Source organism: Kluyveromyces marxianus, chromosome 4 (genome assembly GCF_001417885.1).
Source record: "Kluyveromyces marxianus DMKU3-1042 DNA, complete genome, chromosome 4".
Taxonomy (NCBI): Eukaryota; Fungi; Ascomycota; class Saccharomycetes; order Saccharomycetales; family Saccharomycetaceae; genus Kluyveromyces; species Kluyveromyces marxianus.
Window position 1 is genome coordinate 713,096 of NC_036028.1, and position 22,546 is coordinate 735,641.

At 41.8% G+C, this 22,546-nt stretch overlaps 11 protein-coding genes and 2 non-coding genes across 13 annotated transcripts; 7 read left to right on the forward strand and 6 right to left on the reverse strand.

The window, feature by feature from the left end:
* Window positions 1–77: 77 nt before the first annotated feature.
* On the reverse strand, window positions 78–153 carry KLMA_R419. Its single transcript has one exon. It is a non-coding gene; the product is annotated as a tRNA-Val (tRNA).
* Window positions 154–749: 596 nt separating this feature from the next.
* Window positions 750–3,155, forward strand: ERB1 (ribosome biogenesis protein ERB1; the record flags this gene model as incomplete). Its single annotated transcript, XM_022819598.1, has 1 exon — window positions 750–3,155. One exon carries the CDS (start codon window positions 750–752, stop codon window positions 3,153–3,155), a length of 2,406 nt encoding a protein of 801 aa, XP_022676147.1.
* Window positions 3,156–3,263: 108 nt separating this feature from the next.
* CSM3 (Csm3p) lies at window positions 3,264–4,073 on the reverse strand (the record flags this gene model as incomplete). Its single annotated transcript, XM_022819599.1, has 1 exon — window positions 3,264–4,073. One exon carries the CDS (start codon window positions 4,071–4,073, stop codon window positions 3,264–3,266), a length of 810 nt encoding a protein of 269 aa, XP_022676148.1.
* Window positions 4,074–4,898: 825 nt separating this feature from the next.
* On the forward strand, window positions 4,899–5,138 carry KLMA_40304 (uncharacterized protein; the record flags this gene model as incomplete). Its single annotated transcript, XM_022819600.1, has 1 exon — window positions 4,899–5,138. The coding sequence occupies one exon, from the start codon at window positions 4,899–4,901 to the stop codon at window positions 5,136–5,138; it is 240 nt and encodes a 79-aa protein (XP_022676149.1).
* An 825-nt stretch (window positions 5,139–5,963) lies between these two features.
* Window positions 5,964–9,374, forward strand: NUP116 (FG-nucleoporin NUP116; the record flags this gene model as incomplete). The annotated part of the gene is made up of 1 exon (XM_022819601.1): window positions 5,964–9,374. The coding sequence occupies one exon, from the start codon at window positions 5,964–5,966 to the stop codon at window positions 9,372–9,374; it is 3,411 nt and encodes a 1,136-aa protein (XP_022676150.1).
* A 212-nt stretch (window positions 9,375–9,586) lies between these two features.
* KLMA_R420 lies at window positions 9,587–9,658 on the reverse strand. Its single transcript has one exon. It is a non-coding gene; the product is annotated as a tRNA-His (tRNA).
* Window positions 9,659–9,996: 338 nt separating this feature from the next.
* IOC4 (Ioc4p) lies at window positions 9,997–11,379 on the reverse strand (the record flags this gene model as incomplete). Its single annotated transcript, XM_022819602.1, has 1 exon — window positions 9,997–11,379. One exon carries the CDS (start codon window positions 11,377–11,379, stop codon window positions 9,997–9,999), a length of 1,383 nt encoding a protein of 460 aa, XP_022676151.1.
* Window positions 11,380–12,782: 1,403 nt separating this feature from the next.
* On the reverse strand, window positions 12,783–13,460 carry MCM1 (MADS-box domain-containing protein; the record flags this gene model as incomplete). The annotated part of the gene is made up of 1 exon (XM_022819603.1): window positions 12,783–13,460. The coding sequence occupies one exon, from the start codon at window positions 13,458–13,460 to the stop codon at window positions 12,783–12,785; it is 678 nt and encodes a 225-aa protein (XP_022676152.1).
* A 1,706-nt stretch (window positions 13,461–15,166) lies between these two features.
* Window positions 15,167–15,553, forward strand: KLMA_40308 (uncharacterized protein; the record flags this gene model as incomplete). The annotated part of the gene is made up of 1 exon (XM_022819604.1): window positions 15,167–15,553. The coding sequence occupies one exon, from the start codon at window positions 15,167–15,169 to the stop codon at window positions 15,551–15,553; it is 387 nt and encodes a 128-aa protein (XP_022676153.1).
* Window positions 15,554–15,894: 341 nt separating this feature from the next.
* On the forward strand, window positions 15,895–16,551 carry YET2 (Yet2p; the record flags this gene model as incomplete). The annotated part of the gene is made up of 1 exon (XM_022819605.1): window positions 15,895–16,551. The coding sequence occupies one exon, from the start codon at window positions 15,895–15,897 to the stop codon at window positions 16,549–16,551; it is 657 nt and encodes a 218-aa protein (XP_022676154.1).
* ARA2 (D-arabinose 1-dehydrogenase (NAD(P)(+)) ARA2) lies at window positions 16,552–17,562 on the reverse strand (the record flags this gene model as incomplete). The annotated part of the gene is made up of 1 exon (XM_022819606.1): window positions 16,552–17,562. One exon carries the CDS (start codon window positions 17,560–17,562, stop codon window positions 16,552–16,554), a length of 1,011 nt encoding a protein of 336 aa, XP_022676155.1.
* Window positions 17,563–18,161: 599 nt separating this feature from the next.
* Window positions 18,162–18,923, forward strand: SUB1 (chromatin-binding transcription coactivator SUB1; the record flags this gene model as incomplete). The annotated part of the gene is made up of 1 exon (XM_022819608.1): window positions 18,162–18,923. One exon carries the CDS (start codon window positions 18,162–18,164, stop codon window positions 18,921–18,923), a length of 762 nt encoding a protein of 253 aa, XP_022676156.1.
* A 690-nt stretch (window positions 18,924–19,613) lies between these two features.
* On the forward strand, window positions 19,614–22,517 carry MNR2 (putative Mg(2+) transporter MNR2; the record flags this gene model as incomplete). The annotated part of the gene is made up of 1 exon (XM_022819609.1): window positions 19,614–22,517. One exon carries the CDS (start codon window positions 19,614–19,616, stop codon window positions 22,515–22,517), a length of 2,904 nt encoding a protein of 967 aa, XP_022676157.1.
* Window positions 22,518–22,546: the final 29 nt, after the last annotated feature.

Consider the following 22,546-nt stretch of genomic DNA (forward strand, 5'->3'; position numbering starts at 1 on the left):
ATTCTATTCCAAAGGTACGGTTTACTACGCTGTGTGTTTCGGTAGATGTACATTTTTTTGAATGTAAAAAAATAAAATTGATTTCGCCCAGGATCGAACTGGGGACGTTCTGCGTGTTAAGCAGATGCCATAACCAACTAGACCACGAAACCAATTTGTTGAATACTAACCAGTATAGAAAGTAATATTACGAGCTTTTGAGATCACATATAGAGAAACATTTCAAAGCATGGAAACAATGAATAAAATAATGTCAGTGTACAGAAGTATAAAGAGTATCTAAGGGCTGACTTCTTCAAGTAATTAAACAAATATAACCTAACATTTTTATTTTTTCCTAGCTAAATATAGAGCAAAAAGAACTATCTGAAATGAATGATTGTTGTTATCAAATTTAAAGGCTTAAAACGGTGCGGGATATCTGTCCCTTGTACTTTAATATCTTGCATATGAATTATAAATAATATTTACAGAGATGGTTCTGCAGAAATGGTTAACAGTAGAATTTTTATTGATGGCCCAATTGGTGTCAGTTTAAGTTTTGTATCCTAGTGGGCCCTTTATTCTTTACTTTTATTTCTTTTTCATTCTTAAAATTTTCAATTTTTTCTTTGATACGATGCGATGAGATGCGATGAGATGGAATGAATATGAACATATACATATCTGATAGAAACAAGACTGAATGAGTAAGAATTATTAGAACGTGTAGTTCGGGCTCAAAGATAGTAGGATCAACACGCAAAAACATGGCTAGAAAAGCATCTTCCAAAGTTGCTGTCGAACCAGTGAAGTCCACTGAAAAAAAGAGAGTATTGGAGGAGAATGATGCTTCCGATTCGGAGGATGAGAGAATTGAAGTAGATGGCCTAATTGCCGAAGAAAGTAGCGATGAAGAAGCATCTGCTGCCGAAGAATCACCAGAAGACGGATCAGATGAAGAAGAAGAAGATTCTGATGCTGAATTCAACAAACTTCTTGCAGAGGAGGAGGGCTCTGATGAAGAAGAGTACAACACCTCTGACTTCTCAGAAGCAGACGATGGCCATTCTATCACAGATAGACTATCTAACGTGAAGATAACAACGATTCCTGAATCTGAAAATGGCAACGTTACAGTCACCAAATATTCTGATGGTAGACCAAGAATTATTAAACCTGAAATTAACCCTATCTACGATAGTGATGATAGTGATGTAGAAACCAAGAACACTATCGGTAACATCCCATTATCAGCTTACGATGAAATGCCTCATATCGGTTACGATATTAATGGTAAAAGAATTATGAGACCTGCCAAGGGTTCGGCTTTGGATGACTTGCTAGAAAGCATAGAATTACCAGAAGGGTGGACAGGTTTGCTAGATAAAGAGAGCGGTGCTTCCTTAAACTTGACAGAGGAAGAACTAGAGTTGATCAATAAACTACAAAAGAACGAACAAACTGATGAATCTGTTAATCCGTATGAACCATTAATTGACTGGTTCACTAGACATGAGTCTGTAATGCCTGTCACTGCAGTTCCAGAGCCAAAGAGAAGATTTGTTCCATCCAAACATGAAGCAAAGCGCGTGATGAAGATTGTTAGAGCTATTAGAGAGGGTCGTATCATTCCACCAAAGAAATTGAAGGAACTTAGAGCAAAGGAAGAACAAGAAAATCATAACTACGACTTATGGGAAAACTCAGAAGAATCTTCTGACCATATTATGAACCTAAGAGCTCCAAAACTTCCACCTCCAACTAACGAGGAGTCTTACAATCCACCAGAAGAATATTTATTAACTCCCGAAGAGAAAGAAGCATGGGAAAAAATGGAACCAAGTGAAAGAGAAAGAAATTTCTTACCTCAAAAGTACGGTGCTCTAAGAAAAGTACCAGGTTACGCTGAGTCAGTTAGAGAAAGATTTGAAAGATCATTGGATTTGTATTTGGCTCCTCGTGTTCGTAAAAATAAACTAAATATTGATCCAGAATCTTTGATTCCAGAATTACCATCACCAAAGGACTTGAGGCCATTCCCAATTCGTTGTTCTACCGTATACATTGGTCATAAAGGGAAAATTCGTACCATGTCTATCGATCCAAGTGGTCTTTGGTTGGCTACTGGTTCCGACGATGGTACTGTTAGAGTGTGGGAAATCCTAACAGGAAGAGAAGTCTATCAAGTAACAATCATTGACACAGAGGACAACCACGATGATCACATCGATGCTGTCGAATGGAATCCAGATGCATCAACCGGTATTCTAGCAGTCGCGGCTGGTGAGAATATCTTTTTAATCGTTCCACCAATCTTTGGCTTTGAAATTGAAAACAATGGTAAATCAAAGATTGAATATGGTTTCGGTTTCGATACGTTCGGAAATGTTAAGAAGAGTAATCTAAATGTGAATAGCGATGACGAAGATGAAGGAGCTGAATCACAGGGAGTGAAGAAACAAGTTGCCCAATGGAACAAGCCTACAGAGAGACAAGCTACAAAGGACATCTGTATAGTAATAACTTGCCGTAAATCTGTGAAGAAGTTATCTTGGCACAGAAAGGGTGACTACTTTGTCACCGTTCAACCAGACTCAGGTAACACATCTGTTCTAATTCACCAATTGTCGAAGCACCTAACCCAATCTCCATTCAAAAAGTCCAAGGGTATTATTATGGATGCCAAATTCCATCCTTTCAAACCACAACTTTTCGTATGTTCTCAAAGATATGTTAGAATTTATGATCTATCACAACAAATCTTAATTAAAAAGCTACTACCTGGTGCCCGTTGGTTATCTACCATTGATATCCATCCTAGAGGTGACAATTTAATTGCGTCATCATTCGATAAAAGAGTATTGTGGCACGACCTTGACCTTGCAAGTACTCCATACAAGACTTTAAGATATCACGAAAAAGCCGTAAGAAGTGTAAGTTTCCACAAGAAGCTTCCATTATTCTGCTCAGCTGCAGATGATGGTAACATCCATGTCTTCCACGCCACAGTTTATGATGACTTGATGAAGAACCCGATGATTGTTCCTTTGAAGAAATTAACAGGTCATAAGTTAGTGAACAGTTTAGGTGTGCTAGACACCATCTGGCATCCTCGTGAAGCTTGGCTATTCTCGGCAGGTGCTGATAAGACTGCTCGTTTGTGGACCACTTAGTTGGTTATATTTTTTTTGAGTAGCAAGCTACCCAGACAGCTGTAATAAACATTTGGTCGTACTGTACATTAATACTATATAATTTAAATCTAAGTTACTACTACTACGTTATTGCTGCATTTCTCTGAGCAGGTCCATTTCGTCATCCGATGCCGTTGCAATTCCATCTGCTGCCCTTTCCATTTCTTCCATTTCTTCAGCTGTGGGTATTACGGTGGAGGAACTAGGCAATTGTGAGCTAGTATTATCTGTGCGTGTTTTCCGACGCGAAGAGTAGAGCACGTCATCATCGTCATCATCATCGTCACCGTGGTCAGTATGAGGTGCAGACTGATTTGTTTGAAGAAAGTTGTGGGAATCAACCTCCTCTGTCACAAAAAGGCCATTCTGTTGCGGCGGTTGCGAGGATTGTGGTGGTGGTGGTGATGATGGCGAAGGCTCCCGCTGTCCTTGAAGGGTATCCCCGTCCACATCCTCATCTATCAACATACCCATATCTTTTCTTATTAGGTTTGTCCTGTACTCTCTAAGATCTCTGTCTGTCCTTCCAAGAGACCCACACAACGCGACAAAGTCCTTGAACTTAGCCTTGGGGTACAACTCGTGCGCCCATAGCTGATAGAACTGCAAAAACCCTGTTAAATTATCATACGGTGACTTCTTCTTACTAATCCGGCAGCTCTTCGGAGCGTGTTGCACAACATACGGTAGACCTTTTTTTGACAGTAGCTTTTCCGCAGTTAGCTTGACCCTTGGCTTCCTTGTCGTACCAGAAATCAAAGTAGGGTCTTGTTCAGTAGATGTAGGGTCTGCTCCATTAATCGTGGGATCCAATTCAAAATCCAATGTAACATGGCCATCTTCAGTGATGTTTCCTTGAAATTCCAATGGGTCGCTCATACCCCCGGTTAAAGACATCGCACCTGCAAATTACGCCTTCCAGTGACTGTCTAATCGCTCAACAAACTCCTCTCCCACTGTCTCACGTTCCTCGACTTTGTTGCGATGAGCATAGGTTTCGGGAATTTCAATGGATGTACATACCTGTGTGTACTTAACGCGATATTTAAATCACGTGTAAGGAAAAACCAAAAAAAACCATAAAAACCAAAACAATCCGAATGACGCGTCGTTTCGAGACTTAGTGTCCTCGAGACATTCAGGGGCTACCCCGACATGCAAAGTCAGAAAGTCGAAAACTAGAAAAACGAATCAAAACGAAGATCATTTAGGAGAAAGAAAGAAAGAAAGGAACGGAAAGGAAAAAAACAAAAAAAAAAACAAAAAAAAGAGCAAGAAAGAGCAAGAAAGGCGCCAGTGCACGTGATCAGAGCCGATAGGCTTTTTGAGGCCAAAGCCGAAGCCACACTTTTTATATTTTAATTTCTTTTCTACGACAGCTTCGCGCGCAGAGAGTGGAGTGTACGAATGTGTGGAAAGTGTCAAAACTCGAGCTGCTGTGCAGTCGTTCTGCTTTAAGAACGGACATTGAGAGACGGACTTATCCCGAAGTACCTTACCACAATTTCACATTGTTTTATATTGTTTAAGTGTGTTCCGTATCAGAGGTTACCAATGGGCGGTTCACAGTTTGATAGTAAATATACATATATATAAGTATCGAACGGTCTCTTTATTAAAGGGAAGTGTTTCACTTGCGGTTGCAGAGTTTTCCTAGGTTCTCTTCCACACCGAAAGGCGGTTCGCAGACGAGCAGTTCGCAGACTACCTGATCACCAAACAATGTTCACTGATATTACAAGCAAAGCCAGAGAGACCCAGCAATTGACACCAGTAGTGGTGCAATGCTTTAAAAATACTGATACGAAACCAAGGTCCACGCCGGAACTGGACAACAGCTATTACGACTCAGACGAAGAAGAGGATTTGATTGTAGATTTGACGACAGGTTCGTTGAAACCTATCAAGCTAAAGAGCTATTTAATAATGAATGAGGTAATAAACGGGCTCGAAAGTCTATGACGATTGATTATACTACGCCAATGCTATTCTAATGCTTTTTCTATTCCCAGGTTCAATTCTCTACATACTCATTCCTTGATTCTGATTCACTTCTTTGCCATGGCTATGGCAACTATCGATATGGTAGGTCGCTTTATATATATATAATTCTATTATCGTGTATATGGGTATTGATTTTAAAGAAAATATCGCGATTTCAACATTTTGCTGCATACGATTTACTATTATTCCACTTAGTTGATGGCGGACAGCCCCGCGCTGCTTAGAATATAGTCAACCTTACCGTGTGTAATCTTGAAACTGGCTTACGTTGGGAAACAGACACCTTTATACACGCTATGCGTACCTTGTTCATTTAGAGATCATAAAGTACGAAACAGCATCATACAGATCACCTAGTACGGTATTGTTGTTTCCCATCGATTTTGGAAAAAAATGTTGAAATCCTTATTATTATGATCATTCTAAACAACAACTTGTATAACGAGTATCTCATTAGCGTTTCCGATCCTTAAGCTACACGAGACAGAGACGTTCTGAAGAAGATTGCACAACCGTAAGAAGCTCAATTTGTGGGAGGTCATATTCCAAAAGTTTCTGTAACGGGATATAGAGAAGCATTCCGCAGAGATAATAGCATAGTAACTTGACTTTGTTGTTGTTGTTTGATTTGTTTCGATTTAAATACAGCAGAACCCGGAATATTCAACCCAATCCATTCTTCCCAACTTCATCTCACGGAACCTATTTTCATTTTTTCTCCATTCTTTGGTTCTGCACAGGTTTTAGTACTCTTCAATTGGTCGTCCTTACAATCTTTTCTGAATGTTTGGAACTTCTCGACCAGCATTTGGGCAGACAAGTTCGTCTCCGTTTGGCCAAGCCCAGTCCACTAATACTTTCGGGCAACAACCAGGTGGCACAACCAGTAATATGTTTGGATCCACTTCCGCAAACAACGCGCAATCAGGGTTTGGTGGGTTTGGTAGTGGTGCCAATACGAACCCTTCACAAACTATGAATTCACCCTTCGGTATGTCACAGCAGCAAAATACTACTACTTCTCCGTTTGGCGGGGCAGCAGCAGGAGTTTCAGCACCAGGTAATGCATTGTCGAACCCACCATCCCTGTTTGGTGGTAGCCAGTCTAGCGGTACAACCACAGGCGCTCTTTCTTCTGGTCCAATGTCAGGTACAGGAATCAAACCGTTCCAACCATACACAGAAAAAGATGTGTCAACTGGATACCCATCGGTATTTCAGTCCATCACTTGTATGCCTGAATATAGCAACTTTTCATTCGAGGAATTGAGATTTCAGGATTACCAACAGAATAGAAAATTTAGTACCAACACCGCTGGAGGCCCGACGAACTCTACTATTGCCTCGCCTTTCGGCCAACAACAGACAAATGGTACTAACAATATTTTCGGTTTAGGAAATAAAAATTCACTTGGAAACACGGGCACTTCGCCCTTTGGCCAACAAACGACAAATTCCGCTTTTGGTCAACAGACCACAAACGCATTTGGACAGTCTAACACTTCCCCATTCGGCCAACCGCAACAACAATCAACAGGTTTATTCGGCCAACAACCACAAAACAATTCTCCATTTGGAACTAGCAACGCTGCTAACAACTCTCCATTCGGTTTAAATAAACCAGCCACATCTGGTGGCTTATTTGGTCAAAATCAAACTAACTCAACATCTGCATTTGGACAAAGTAACACCAACTCTTTATTTGGCCAACAGCAACAGCAACCACAACAAAACCAAACTGGTGCATTCGGTCAAAATACTGTAGGTAATGCCTTTGGAAGTTCTTTTGGTCAACAAAATACAAATAACCAGCCAGGCGGTTTGTTTGGTCAAAACAACAACACTACTGGAGCAGGTGTAAGTGGCGCATTCGGCCAACAAAACAACACAAATAATGCTTTTGGCCAAACTAACAACACTTCTGGTGGTGGTCTATTTGGATCAAAACCAGCTGGCGTTTCAGGCGGAGGCTTATTTGGCCAACCACAAAACACAACTTCACCATTTGGACAAGCTAATAACACCAATAATTCTCCTTTCGGCCAAATGAATAACAACAATCAAGCCGGAAACGGTGGACTATTTGGGCAAAATAACAACAATGCCGGAGGATTATTTGGACAAAACAATACCTCTACTAATTCTGGTGGGTTGTTTGGCCAACAAAACAATACCACTACTACTGGGGGCCTGTTTGGTCAACAGAACAACAATAACATCAATCAACAAAGTGGTGGTCTATTTGGTTCAAAACCACCTACTAACGGAGGATTGTTTGGCCAAAATAATCAAACACAACAAACTGGTACAGGATTATTTGGCACTCAAAACAAACCATTGGGTGGTGGTACCGGATTGTTTGGTCAAAACAACCAACAACAGCAACAACAACAGCCAGGGGGATTGTTTGGACAAAACACTCAACAACCAGCTGCTGGTGGATTATTTGGTAATCAGAACCAATCCCAACAACCAGGATCCAATGGATTATTTGGCCAACAAAACAATTCACTTGGAAGTAATACTGGTGGTCTATTTGGTGCCAAACCTTCAGGAGCCGCTACTGGTCCATTTGGCCAGAACAATCAACAACAAAGCGGAACAACTGGGTTATTTGGTCAAGCCGGTCAACAAAACACCACTTCAACAGGGTTGTTTGGCCAAAATAATCAACAGCAAGGTACTTCAACTGGCGGCCTATTTGGAAATAAACCAGCAGTTAACAACAATGCAGGAACAATTGGTGGTGCCGGAAGTGGTGGATTGTTTGGAAACAATAACAATCAGCAACAAAACTCAACTACCGGTGGGTTATTCGGAGCTAAGCCTGCAGGATCGACTTCTTCAGGCGGCTTATTTGGCAACAACACTTCTGGTGGCCTAAGTGGAAATAATAGTGGAGGACTATTTGGCTCTAAGCCAACGGGAACGACTTCCTTTGGCAATAATGCGGGAGGTAGCTCAAATTTGACCACTGGCGGCTTATTTGGAGGAAACAAACCTGCAACGACCGGATCAACAGGTCTATTTGGATCTCAAAATAATACTTCAGGTGGCTCTAACATGGGCGGCCTCTTTAATTCATCATCCATTCAACAAAACCAACAGACACAAAACCAACAACAGCCATTACAATCGAATACCAATCCATATGGAACTGATGAATTGTTCTCCCGTGTAATTTCGATTCCTAATTCGATCACTCAGCCTACCAAGCCAAGTGCCATCAAGGTTAACGCAGATTTGAAAAAGAAGAACTCTTTATCTGCAGCATACAAGTTGGTGCCAAAACCATTGTTTGATTCGAAAAAACCTGAGGTTAACATGAAAGTTAAAATTCATCTAAAATTAGCCAACTCCAGTGATAAAGAGCCTTCATCTTCAAATGCCTTGGTAAGAAAGTCAGTCGATTCATCTGTATTTAACGACTCGACTGATGAAGCAATTATGAATTCTGGTGAACTATTATTCAACCCTGATAAAAAATCATTTAAAAACCTCATTATTAACCGTAAGAAAATGGAAAAGGAAGACTCTTCTCCTTCGGAGGTTAAGTTCATAACATTCAAGGATAATATCGAATCTCCAAAGAAAACTGAACTAAAAGAGAACAGCGACATCCTTAACAAAAACCCAGAAACTCCTGTGCATAAATTGAAAGAAAAGACTTTTGAGACAGAGTCCACACCTAAGATTGACGATAAGCCATTGAAATCATTCCATAAGAATAAGATAATAGGAGAAGATATATCTTTCACGGATAATGGTTACTACATATCTCCTTCTTTTGAAACTCTTGAGTCTTTCACTCTAATGGAACTTCGTAAAGTTGAGAATCTCGTTATTGGTCATAAGGATTTCGGAAAAATCGAGTTCTTGAAACCAGTTGACCTATCATTGATTCCTTTGCCATCTATTTGTGGAAAACTGATTACCTTCGAAAAGAGATGTTGCACAGTCTCTTTCATTGGAGAAAAACCAGAAAAGGGTCAAGGATTAAACGTGCCTGCTATGATCACATTGGTGGGATGTTATCCAAAGGACAAATCGACTGGAGAACCAATTAAAGATCCAAACCACCCCATTCTAAAGAAGCATATTGGTAACTTGAAATCCATGAATGATGCCCAATTTGAGTCATATGATCCAGAGACAGGTTCATGGTCTTTCACTGTGGAAGAGCCTGTTGTTTGATTCGCTCTTCTTTCGATGTTTATGTAACATATGCGCGAACTATAGGGTAAGCGGTTACATACATGTCAAGTATCTTTATCTAGGTATTGTGTTAATATAATCTGTGTATTTGTTTAAAGAACTTGCATCATATATCATTGTTCATCTGAAGAGAACCAGTTATTTCTTGCATTTTAGTTTAAAATTCTCTTTTCTAAAAAGATAAAAATAAATGCCACCTCCAGGAATCGAACCTGGGTTTCATCGGCCACAACGATGTGTAATAACCCCTATACTAAGATGGCTCCTAATGATGGTGTTTGCAAATATCTGTAAGTATAGCAGGAACAGAATGTATAATTTTGCTGGGATATGTTAGTGTTTAGAGCAATGTTAAGGTAGTTAACCTATCACAAAAGAAATGAAGGAGGAATGCACGTAATAAAGACGCTATAATTACACGCAATTTGTGTTAAAAACATTATAAATATTCCTCTACTTGGATACAAATTTACATATATTAATATGCAACAATAATCATCTATCATAAGACTAGTCTTCCGCGTAAAGTTTTAGTTTTAATCGCAGGAGTTAAAGAAATATGCTATGCTATCGTGGTTTCCGTTTTGAAAATAATGAAAAATTATACAGAAGCAGAAACAGACGATACTTCTCCTTCTCCATTTTCCTTGGGTTTTTCTTCTGTTTTTATAATCTGGGCGTTTCTATCCCATTTTTGAGAGTCAAATTGGAATGGATGGTCGTAAATTTCTTCATAAGTTTCTAGGAACTTGTCTAGGGCGTCCACCTCTTCCAACTCTTGTCTTTTAAGATTGAGTAAAATACGATAGTTCAGTAAGAGTTCGGAGTTGGAGAGGAAAACCGTCCATAGTTCATCGTGGTTTCCTTTCAAAGAAAGGCAAATGGAAAGCTCATCAATTATCAGTTGAACTAGATCTGGGTCATCATTTTTATCTAGTGTGTATTCTATAAGCATTTTGTTCACTGCGGAGAGCCTGTCTTTTAATTCCAGTTTTAGATCGTTGTGAATTTCAAGGTTTTTCTTTGTTAAAAGTTTTGACACGAATGAAGGATGAGAGTCTAAATCAAGATCTTGAGGGCCCAATCCTACTATTTTCCAATCGATATCGTCCTCATAGTGGTATATTTCTGGTTTAGGTTTAGGTTTAGGTTTATTAGGTTTAGCCACGGCGGCTTTTGATTTGGAAGTAGTAGTTACGCTAGCTTTAGCCTTTGAACCACCATTTGATTTCGCTTTAGTTTTATTGGAGTTTTTACTTGAGTTTTTACTTTTCTTTGTTGGAACAGGTTCTTCCGAAGAGTCTTCATCATTGATATCCGACAAAAGTTCGTTGTTATCTGCAGAATCAAGGTCATTATCGTCTTCATTATCGTCATTCTTGCTTGATGCTTTACTACGCGATCTTGTTGATCTTTTAGTAACTTTAATTTTTTTGGCACTAGTTCTTGTACTACTTCTCGTTGCCTTCCTCTTTGGTGCTTTTTCCCACGAAGAGTTAGTTTCCTCTGCATACTCTTCCTCATCGTCGTTTTCGCCTTCTGTGTAATCTTCATCATCCGGTTTTCCTTCTGATCCGTACTCTACAAACTCCCATACATCGATCCCTGTAGTCAAGCCCTGCTTTGCCATTTCGTATGCCGCAACCAAGTTCTTCGAAGTTTTACTATTGGCCTTGGCCAAGAATGACTCAACCTGCGGTAACGTCAACTCATGCAAGTTGCGTGGGTTCAGCCAGATGTAGGAATCGTCATGGAAAAACTTCACGCAGTAATTCGTCAACTCATGCGTAAATTTCTTAAAAGTAAGCATAGGCGAGTACTCAATATATTCAGCACCATCAGAGTCCGTATCTGAGTCATCGGGAAGTTTAGATCTATTCTTCGTTAAAACCTGTTGCGGTATGATCTCGAACGGTATCACCATTGCGGGCCATGGTGGATAGCCTTTCACCTTTGCAATGACAATATCAGTAGGTTGTAGCATTTAATACTTTAAATATTTATCGCGGTTCAATTGACACCAACGGTCCACACTTGCAAACCTCTTGTGTTTCTCCAAATCTTTACGTATGTTGATGCTGCATTTTGTATATTGCAATATGTATTTTTGTCTGTAAAGTGCGAAATATTCATGTATAAGAGGAGGATTTGTACAGAGAATATGGGAAAACGAAAAATAAAAAATAAAAAAAAAAAAAACCCATGAAAATAAAAAAATAAGCGTGACTGACGACAGCGAAACGCGTAGCCAGCAGAAGAAGGGAAGTGAGAAGTAGTTGAAGTATGAGTGAAATGGGTTTATAGTAGTATACACCAAAGTAGAAAAAAGTACATATACATGGGATATATATAAGACTATCACGCACACTATTTCACGTTGTGAACGAGGAGGGTTAGGTATATATATATAATAATAACAAAGTTTTTTTTTTACCAAATTACCTTCTTCTCAGGTTGAGGGTATATATGCGTTCAGTCAAATAGGAAGTTGAAATTAAAGATGGGAAAGGGTCATCGGAAAACTCTGTAAAGTTTAAGAGTTGTTATAATCTGAATTGAAAGAAGTCAGAAAGTCGAGTTCAGTTTAAAAGAGAGTAAAGGTTCGGGGGAAGAAGAAAAATCGGAATAAAAAAAAAGAGAGAGCATGTGTGTCAGAGAGGAAGGAAAAAAAAAAATTAAAAGTTAGAGTTTGAGTTTGAGGATTAAAAGTCAATCAAACGTAATAAAGATCCAACACCACAGTCGTCCATTGTGGATAGATGAACTTTATTGAAATGTTTTTTATTGATATAATAATATTGTTTTTTTTTTGGGTTTTTTTAGGTTTTCATTGTTTTATTTTACTATTTTGGAGGGATTTTCTGCCGTGCGACAGAAATACAGTCAGTCAAAGCTATTATCCTGTATCCAATTCATATGTTTTATATCAAGTGAACCAGTCGACATATGAAGAAAGAGAGGGAGAGAGAAAACAGACGACATAAACAACAACAACAACGTCATCAACAACAACACCATCATCAACACCTCGACTACCGGGGATTTTATTTCCCGGAAGAAAGTTTTTTTGAAAAAAAAGAGAAAGAGAGAGAACAACGGTCATGTATCAAGCAAACCTTCAATGTGTATAAAATGTTTCAACAAGGTTTTTTAGAGTGTTTGTTAATATATTGTGTAAGTGTTTCAACGTTATGTTACGTTATATTATGTTTAATAGTGTTTTTTTTTTTGTTTTTTTGTTTTCGGTTATTAAAATCTTCTAGTTGGCACATAGCACGCTTCGGAGTCCTTCTTCCCTTCCCTTTGGTAAGTAATTTACAATCGCAGGTCTGCATTTGGCGTCCAAGTCCAGGTCCAGGTCTGGGGTTGAGTCGCAAAAATTTAGACTTAGAATTGGCCATGCTGCGAATTGACGCCATTGAAGTACTGTTCGTACGCAGCAGCGTGGTCTGGGTTTAAATACGAGGCATTTGTGAAGTTTGGGGTCTGGTCCGAGCCCTGGCCTTGAGCCTGCTGTTGGCCGAGACGTTGCTGCTGCACGGGTACAGGCTGCTGCTGCTGCTGCTGTTGTTGCTGTTGTTGCTGCTGATGCTGTACGGACTGCTGCTGGCCAAGATGGCCGTGTGGATGGCCACCTGGGGCGACCTGCACTGAAGTGGGTACCGATGAGTGGGACTGGCCAGCCATATTCACGCCATGGTCGTGCTGGACATTATGTTCATCGTCTTCCTCCTCCTCCTCGTCATCATCCTCCTCTTCCTCCTCCTCTTCTTCTGGAGCATTCAAGCACGCTTGAATCAAGTTCTTGCCCTCCGGCTGCGTCACAATGGGTTGGAATTTGGGCGTTGTGAACGTGTACACAAGTCCCGTCTCAGACACAACCAGCAAGAGCACCTGCGTGCCTGTTAGCACCGACAACTCGTACGCTTTCTTCATGATACCATGTTTCCGCTTGGAGAACGTGATATGACGCCTGGTCTTATCCTGGATAAACTTGATTTCAATCTTTCTTCTTTCCTTGGTTTCCTTTGGGACGCTCTCGTCCTTAACCTCTGAATCCGACATCGTATCGTGTGTGTTTGTTTGTTTATCAATGAGTAAGTAAGTACAGGTTTCCCTTTTTTTTAATTACTGTTACTGTTTTTTTTCTCCCACCAAAGTATACTATTGTACTTGTGAGTCAGCGTCCTGGGGATTCCTTGTGTATCTCTCCGTCTACCTTGCCTCTTCGCTTGCAACTATTTTCTATATTTCTCTATAGCTTTGTTTAAGCTGGTAAAACGGTAAAAAAAGTCTGGCCAAAAGAACAACCAAAAACGCAGCAAAACACAGCAAATTTCACACACACACACACACACACCTGATGAGTACAGTTCCTGAGTACACTTGTATGCCTATGTGTCACTCGAAACACCAAATGGAAATAGATAAAACTCACAGATGAAAATCTAGGGTAAACAATGGGTAACAACAATAACAATAACTAACTAGTACATACACACATACAAGAGACAAACAAACCTAATGCAATAGAGAGAGACGTGTTCGCCGAATGAAGAGTCCCTTTACCAAAAGCTGAAAAATCACCACTGAAAAAACTAAAAAAAAAAAAATTTAAAAAAAAAAAAATTAAGAAAAAACACACAAGAAAATAATAAATAAAAAAAAAATAAAAAAAACAAAAAAAAAAATTACAGCAAATCTACGAGATAACGGTGGGAAAACTTTAACCAGGAGAGGAATAGAAGGGGAGGGAGGAAACACGGAAGAAAATGGAACAAAGAACGTAGAACGTCAGGGCGGGTAACATGGAGTACAAAGGGAGTAAGTGGTATACAGGCTTTTTATTCACGCCAAGCTCCAAATAAAGGAGGGGCCTAGGAGGCCTGGAGGCCTGGAGATAGGATACCTCAGGACACCTCCCCTCTATAGGTGGTGGTCTCTGCGTTCGTTCATCTGCCAGACAAAAATGACAAGAGCGCAGGGTTGGGGCTGGGCTTTATTCCCGGAAACCACACCCCGATGCTATAGGGATGCCTATGGGTATAATAGGGAGATGAGGCATGGACCAAGGGGATAAAAAAAATAAACACACACACACACACACAAAACAATGGAAGAAAAAGTGTATGGGTGAATAGAGAGAGAGAGAGAGTGTGTGTGATACACGTGACATATCGTTACCCGGTGTGTGCATGCATGCATGCGCCTCCGGTTTCCGTTTTTTTGTGTTGCTGCTGCTGCCTGGTGTACGGGTGTACAGGTGGTGCCACTTGCGCTTAGGTAATCGGGTAATTTGGCAGTCTAGCAGGCAGACAGGCAACCCTGGCAGTCTGACAACCCGGTAAGCCCTCTTTCTCCAGATGCACTGATGAACCGATAAATTTTCCGGAATGGCAGCGCACGGCAGTGCACCACTGATATTACACACAACTCTGATGCACTGATGAATCTTGTGGTGGTGCCACAGACCACCCAAGTCAGGTAAGTGCGCTGTGCTTGGTGCTTGGTGCTTGGTATATACATTATTCTGCGTATTCTGCGTATTCTAAGGATCCCGAGGATCCTGAGGATCCTCAGGATCCCCAGAATACTCATATACTTCCCAGTATTACCATTATTATTACCATTTTCGTGCAAATCTGGTGATATCGCTTTCAAAGTAGTATGTATGTGGTTTGTGTACACTTGTGTACACAAGCAGTAACTATAATGTGTAGTTAGATACTCCTAGCCCAAGGCTGACGGTTCGGCCACAGGAGAAACCGGAAATGAAATTTCGTAATTATATAAACCCCCCATCGAACTGTTCAACTCTATATCCCAGCTCTGCCGCGCTTACTCACTTTTCTCCCGTCTTAGTTACTCTGTATCTAATATACCCAACCAACCAACCCACTTCCCAGAATAATCAACACATCATAGCCGCAATGAACCCAACTTTAGTCAGAGCCTTCCACAGATCCTCTATCAGAATGTCCCAAGCAGCCGTGGACGCTTCATCCCACGGCATGCCTGCCTCCAAATGGTTTGCTACCATGTTGGGTGTCGGCTTGCTTCTAGGAAGCGGCGCTATTGGCTTGCAAAAGGCCTACTCGAACTCTAAGATTGACCAAATCTTCCACAAGGAAAGAAGACAAGGCCAACTACACAACTAGACCCCGCGCCTCCCGCTTAATATTCCTACATAATTAAACTATGTGTAACCACTGAATGAATTTACGATTGTTCTTTTTGCTTTACTACTATATTCATTTGTTTATTTATTTATTTATTTCTTTGTCTGTTCATTTAATATAATTATTTTAAACTGTCGCTGTCGTTCCGACCCTTAACTTTTTGGCTTGCTCTTTTTACTCAACCGTTCATTTTTAAGGAAATCAAAGAACAGCTCAGCACTAACAAGAGCAGAGGAGACGAGTACTCACTGATTGGTTTATACTAAGCAAGAGAGAAGCTAGGAATCCCTCCCGCAAAGCCATATCTGACAAGAATCGCCATGTCCATCTACTTCAGCTCGTTGTTCGTGCTTTTGGTAGCTGAAATGTCCATCATGTTCGTGTTGGTGATGCCCTTGCACTACCAAGTTCGCAAAAGAATCGTCGCCACCTCTGACAAGTTCCTAGGCAGCTCACAGGTCAGAACCGTGATCGCAATCGTTAGCTGTCTCGTGCTACTCTTATTCGTCGACTCGTGGAAACGTGCGAGTGTCCCAGTCTCGTCGCAAAGTTACAGCCCAAGCCACGGCCATGGCCACGGCTTAGGGTCGGCATCGGGCTTGGCTTCGCATGATCCAGCAGCAACCACCTCAACACGGTCATTGGCTTCTAGAGCCTACAATCAGAGAAACGTCTACATTTCAGGCTTCATTCTATACTTCACACTGTGTATCCCGGTGCTTTTGAACTTGTTGAGTCGTTTGGTGAAATACGAGACATTGCTAAGAGAGTTGAACTCGAGACCAACCTCTGAGGAAGACCTTATAAGGAAACAAAAGGGCGATGACCCAGAACTCTCAGAGTTGAAAAACCAGTTGGAGTCGAAGAAAAAATCGCTTAAGGCACTACAAACTCAAGTAGACAATCTAAACAAGCATTTCGATTCAAACAACGAACCAAAACAGGACAAACCGGTCTCAGAAAAGAAAGACGATTGATTAACCACGGCCAGGAATACCAGATTCCCACGTCGAGTTCATCAACTCTTTGAATATGTTTTCTTGAACATATGACACCAAGGCCTGATCCCTGGCGTCCAATTCACCATCACCACCATTTTGTATAACTTGGTTATAGTTTTTTAGAGCATAATCCACTTCAGCAACATTGCTGCACCCAAGAACCGTGGGTCCACGCTTGAGCCACTTGTGAATGGCGTATTTGGTAGCCAAGTCGGCGATTGCAACGCCGTTGCTGGCCAAATACTCGGCCGCTTCGCGGCTGCGTTTCCTCAACTCATCGGAGCATGGATGGAACGGTTTCGTCTCGCCACCGGCAAGCAACGACATCGACAAGATCGACCCATTGCTCACAACACCAACACCACACTCCTGCAAGAACTTGTCGTAGTATTGCTCCAATATCGTGTTCTGCAAGTTCAAATTGCAATACGACAACACATTGTCGAGAGCCCCGATCTGCTCGTTATCGCGACACTTCTTGGCAATCTCGTACAAGAACCGAACCGGGTACCCGCTGATCCCAATTCTCAAGACAACACCTTCGTCCTTCAACCTCTTCATCTCACAAAGGGCCTCCATAATCTTGTCCTCTTCGACAAACTCAATGTCGTGCAAATACAACACATCCAAATATGTCGTCTTGAGCCTCTCGCACGAGCGAAGCACACTAAACCGAACGTTCTCCTTTGAGTAATCAAACTCATCTAGCCTAATCCGGCCCACCTTGGTGCATATGCTGTACGATTCCCTTGGCCATTCGTTACGAAGCTGCTCTAAAGCCTGTCCATATATGGTTTCACTGGGACCGTAGTAAGGTGAAGTGTCAATTGCAGTGATCCCGTGCTCGAATGCGTGTCTCAACATCTCAACCACAGGAATGGAGAATGGATCATCGTTGTACTGCGTGTTCAAAGTTGCACCACCTAAAACCAATGGCGGCAGACCTCCGAAAGGGCCATCTTTGCTCTTGCCCTGTGTCTCGACCATCTCTCTTTTGTCTATCGTCTCTCTTTCGATATTATATATATATATCTATCAATTATGTCAATTAACCAATGGCACACCCTTCCCAATTACTTTACCCAACCGTTAGAACAGCAGCTTTAGTATGTGTGTGTGTGTGTTTTGCCAGCTCATCGATACGATGGCCTAGTCAGTGTGCTTCCTCTTGCTGCTGCTGCTGCTGCTGTGTGGGTGGTGGTCCTTTCGCCGTTGTTTCTTTTCATAGAAAATTGAAAACGCATAAAACTTGAAAGAAGAGAACGGATTGAAAGATTGAAGCGGACAAGCTACTTTTCGTGGTGGTTGTGGATGGAGTGTTAGATTAGGTGGGATAGGAGAGTCATTTTGGTGTGTAGATATAGATAGATATAGCAGCGTATATAAAAGGACGATACCAGAGAGTGGAATATCGGGCACTGGAACGCTGGAGAGATAATACACAGCTGCTTTTCAATAAGGGACGACACAAAGGTGGGTAGTAGTGCTAGTAGTAACAGTAACAGTAACAGTAACAGTAATAATAATAATAATAACAATACGTACATCATACGCTGAACTAGAGGAGAGACAGAAACACGACAAAGATGCCATTTAAGAGAAGAATTGATAGTATCATGAGCAATGACCGGGGGTTCGAGCTTGGTAAGAACAAGCGAGTGACGATCCGTCGGTTCAAGAACATCAATTTGATTGATATCCGTGAGTACTACCTGGACCAGTCTTCTGGTGACATGAGGCCCGGGAAGAAAGGTATATCGTTGACGGAGGAGCAGTACGACCAATTGATCAGACACAGGAGCGAGATCGAGAACTGTTTGATCGATTTGGGGTCGTCGAGATCGCTAACGGATAGACCAGAGATGGACTCGTTGTTAGAGAAGAAGCAAAAGAAGGAGAAGCTAAAGAAAGAGAAGGAGAAGGAGAAGGAGAAGGAAAGAGAAAAGGAGAGAATCAAGCGTGAGCAGGAATTGGAGCGTGAAAAGGAGGAAAGAGCCAATACTTTGGGTGGTATTGTGGTACCTACGAATTCTGGTGCTGCTGTGAAGAGCGAAGATGTGGACAGTCAGTCCGAAGATGCGCAGTTTGAGACTGTTGATACCGAGCCCAAGGCCCAGAGCCAGTCCAAGGTCAAGAAAGAGGCAGATGCACAGAAGGTTTCGTCGTCGACGACGACGAAACCTCCAAGCAGCAATCCTAGGCTAGACGACCACCTGGAAAAGATATCCCGCTCTGCTCCCGAGGAAGACGACGACGGCGACAACACCATGGAGAAAGATCTGGTCAAGGCGTTGTCGCAGGACCCACACAACGGGAATTCCGATGAAGACATATCCGAGGCCGACTAGTCAGGCCTGCCCGCCTACTTGCTGTGTGTTTATCATATAATAATAATCCTTTATATATATTGGTATATCAATACATGTGATGTGTAATCGAGACCACGGGCGTCCCTAGTGCTGAATAGTGTCTTGTCCGGCCATCAGCTATAGCCATCAGCCATGTGCCATGTGGCGTGCACGCCACGCCCGAATCCGGAGTCACTCACGTGATACCAAAACAAAAATCCTACCCACACACAAAATAAAAAACCTACCTGTATCTCTCTCTTCTTTCGGCACCAGAAACCCTTGTGTTACCCGGACGCAGTGAGATCGATTTTTTTTTTCTTCTTCTCTCTCTCTCTCTCTATGCAAACGCTATGCTAAGCGGAAAAGCCTTTGGATACTTGCTGTCAACATATAGTTTCTTGTTGTCTGCCATCTACCCTAGGGGCAAGTGTGGAAGAAGAATTAGAGAAAAAGAGAAAGAGAGAGGATATAAGGCGCGATAATGTTTGCGAGAGCGGTATAGGGACGCTAGTGTATAGATAGTTAGTGGTACCAGTAATGCTAACAGGGATCTGAAGATAGAAGAAAAAAAAAAGAGAGATCAAGGTTGCCAGAATACTGGATTATAAAAAGAATAGCATCATCACATTTTATTTTATTTTATTTTATTGAACATTAATCATTTCAAGTGTGAACCAGCCAGCTAGGATGCCAGATAGACACTCTGAGGTTCCATTGCTTGGGAGTGAGAAAAAACAGACGGGCAGGAGAGGTAGGAGACGGTCGGTTTTTCAGAATAATGTTGAAATTCCCTCTTCGTACCAGGTGAAATCGGACAAGTCTGATTCGATGGGTATTTTGCATGATACGGACGATGACGATGAGAGTGTTGGGATAGAGGGTGCTTTTAACGATTCGAATATCCGTAGGTCGCATGCATCGTATAATGATCGGTATGCATGGTCGTATATCGACCACAGACCGTCGCTTTCGGCGTTGGAACACTCTTCTTCATCGCAAAAAAGGAAGCCACGTTCTTCGTCGTCGAGAGCGTCCTTCACGGATCCGTTTGCGGGCGGGGATTCGGCCAGCAGGACGATCAAGAGCAGCTCGAACAAGTCTAGCCGCGGGCGAGACCCATACGCGAGGAGATACTCGAACGTTGGGCCAAACTCTGTTGTTCTGGGGCCCTCGACTCCAACTGCGGGTCATAATTACGAGTCGATAAACAACCGGAACGACGTGGTTATAGACATGGATGCGTTGATGGAACACGTCAACAGGAAGAATAAGTCGCGCTCCAGCTTGAGTTCGAAGGCAAGCACTCCGTCAAAGGCTACTTCTCAGGATGAATACAACTCGCAGCCATCGTCACGTGGAACCAGCGACTCCGGTTCATTGGACGATGTGTGTTTGCCGATAGATGACGAGACAGAGGAAGGTTCCAAAGTGTGGCCCGACGTCCAGGTGCTAGAGGAGTTCTCCCGCGAGGAAATTGAACGTTTGAGACGTGAAGCGATGAGAGATACCGAGAATTTCCATTTTCAATACGATGACGACGATTACGACGGCGAATTGTCCGATGAGGAAAGAATTGTATCCTTTGGCACCCAAAAACCAACCAATCCAGATGCACCTCATCAACTGAACCAGTCCGGAAGACCCATAATTACAAATATAGACGTACCAGAGCTTGGGAATACAAGGGTAAATGAAACGGAACAGTTGAAGAACGGGAGACTAAGACCAACAAAACTAACGCCTTGGCATTTGAAAAGAGGTAATCTAAATCTTCCCGGGCTCTCTAGTGCTACCGTCTCCAACCAGGGTTCCGCCACAGCTAAACAGTCCCATGGACTCTCTAATAAATCCGGTTCTTTAACTCACAGTTCTAACTGGAACGCCGATAAATCACTTTTGGATTCTAGAACAGATGACTTATTGGTAGGAAGGAATATACAGTATCCTCCACATATCATTTCGAATAACCCAGAAATATTTAGGTTCACCTATTTCAGAGAAGACCTAGATGCGACCATCCACTCGCCAACAATTTCTGGTTTGTTACAACCGGGCCAAAAATTCGACGAATTATTCGTGGGCTCAGTTTACGCTAACCCGATAAATAACTCTACACCATCCAATGCAGGCACTAGAGAGGTGACTCCCGGATTAGCTGCCAGCGCATCAGCTACAAATGCTAGTTTGCCGCCCAAGAATTCGGCACCGTCAACTCTTGACTTTGACGATGTTAGCCCATTCTGGCTTGACGTCTTAAATCCTACAGAAGAAGAAATGAAGGTTTTGAGTAAAGCTTTTGGTATCCATCCTTTAACAACAGAAGATATCTTCTTGGGTGAGGTGCGTGAGAAGGTCGAACTTTTCAAAGACTATTATTTAGTGTGTTTCAGAAGTTTTGATATAGTCGCAGAGAGGCACATCAGAAAGAAGAAGCAACAGCAACAACAGAAGTCTGATACAGAATCTACTGAGTCAGAAGATGAGTCTCCTAAGGGGAGCTGGTTAAAAAACATTTTCAGGAGGAAACAGCGCAGAGCGTCAATGCCAAGAACTGTTAGCTCGTCAAATTCTAGCGTTCAAAAAAAGGCAAGGAAGGAAAAGGAAGAAATCGAAAAATACAAGAGGAAATCAGGAGATCGTAAGAAACCACGGGCAGGTGAATTGGAGCCATTAAATGTTTATATTTTGGTTTTCCGTACAGGTGTTTTAACCTTCCATTTTGCTCCCACTCCGCATCCAATCAACGTGAGGAGAAGAGCTAGGTTGTTGAAGGATTATTTGAACGTGACTGCCGACTGGATTGCTTATGCTCTTATCGATGATATTACAGATGCCTTTGCACCTATGATCGAGCTAATTGAGGACGAAGTCTATGATATAGAAGACGCTATCTTGAAAATGCACCATGTAGAGGGCGATTCTGATTCGGGATCAGATTCCGAAGACAGTTCAGATGAAGATGATATAAGTTTCAATCAATTTGATAGAGCATCTAAAAGAACTAGCTTTTCAAGGCTCACAAAAAGCAGCGTTTCCTCTTCAACTACTAGATCTACTTCCTCCAGCGATTCTACGTTTAACGCTAAGAATATCATTGGATGGAGGAAAAAAGGTGATATGTTGAGAAGAATTGGTGAATGTCGTAAGAAAGTCATGAGCATAGTCAGACTACTTGGCTCCAAGGCTGATGTCATTAAGGGATTCGCAAAGAGATGCAATGAGCAATGGGAAGTGGCACCAAGATCAGAAATTGGAATGTACTTGGGTGATATTCAAGATCATATCATTACTATGGTGTCGTCATTGAACCACTACGAGAAACTTTTGAGTAGATCCCACTCTAATTACTTGGCACAGATCAATATCGACATGACTAAGGTGAATAACGACATGAATGATGTTTTAGGAAAAATTACGATTTTGGGTACTGTCGTTCTACCCATGAATATCATAACAGGGTTGTGGGGTATGAATGTCTTGGTTCCAGGCCAAACTGCTGATTCACTTACGTGGTTCATATCTATCGCTTCATTCATGTTTATCGCTGCATATTTCGCTTACATGTACACAAAAAAGAGATTTGGGTTTTAGATCACAGTCTCTGAATTTCATTCTAGTTT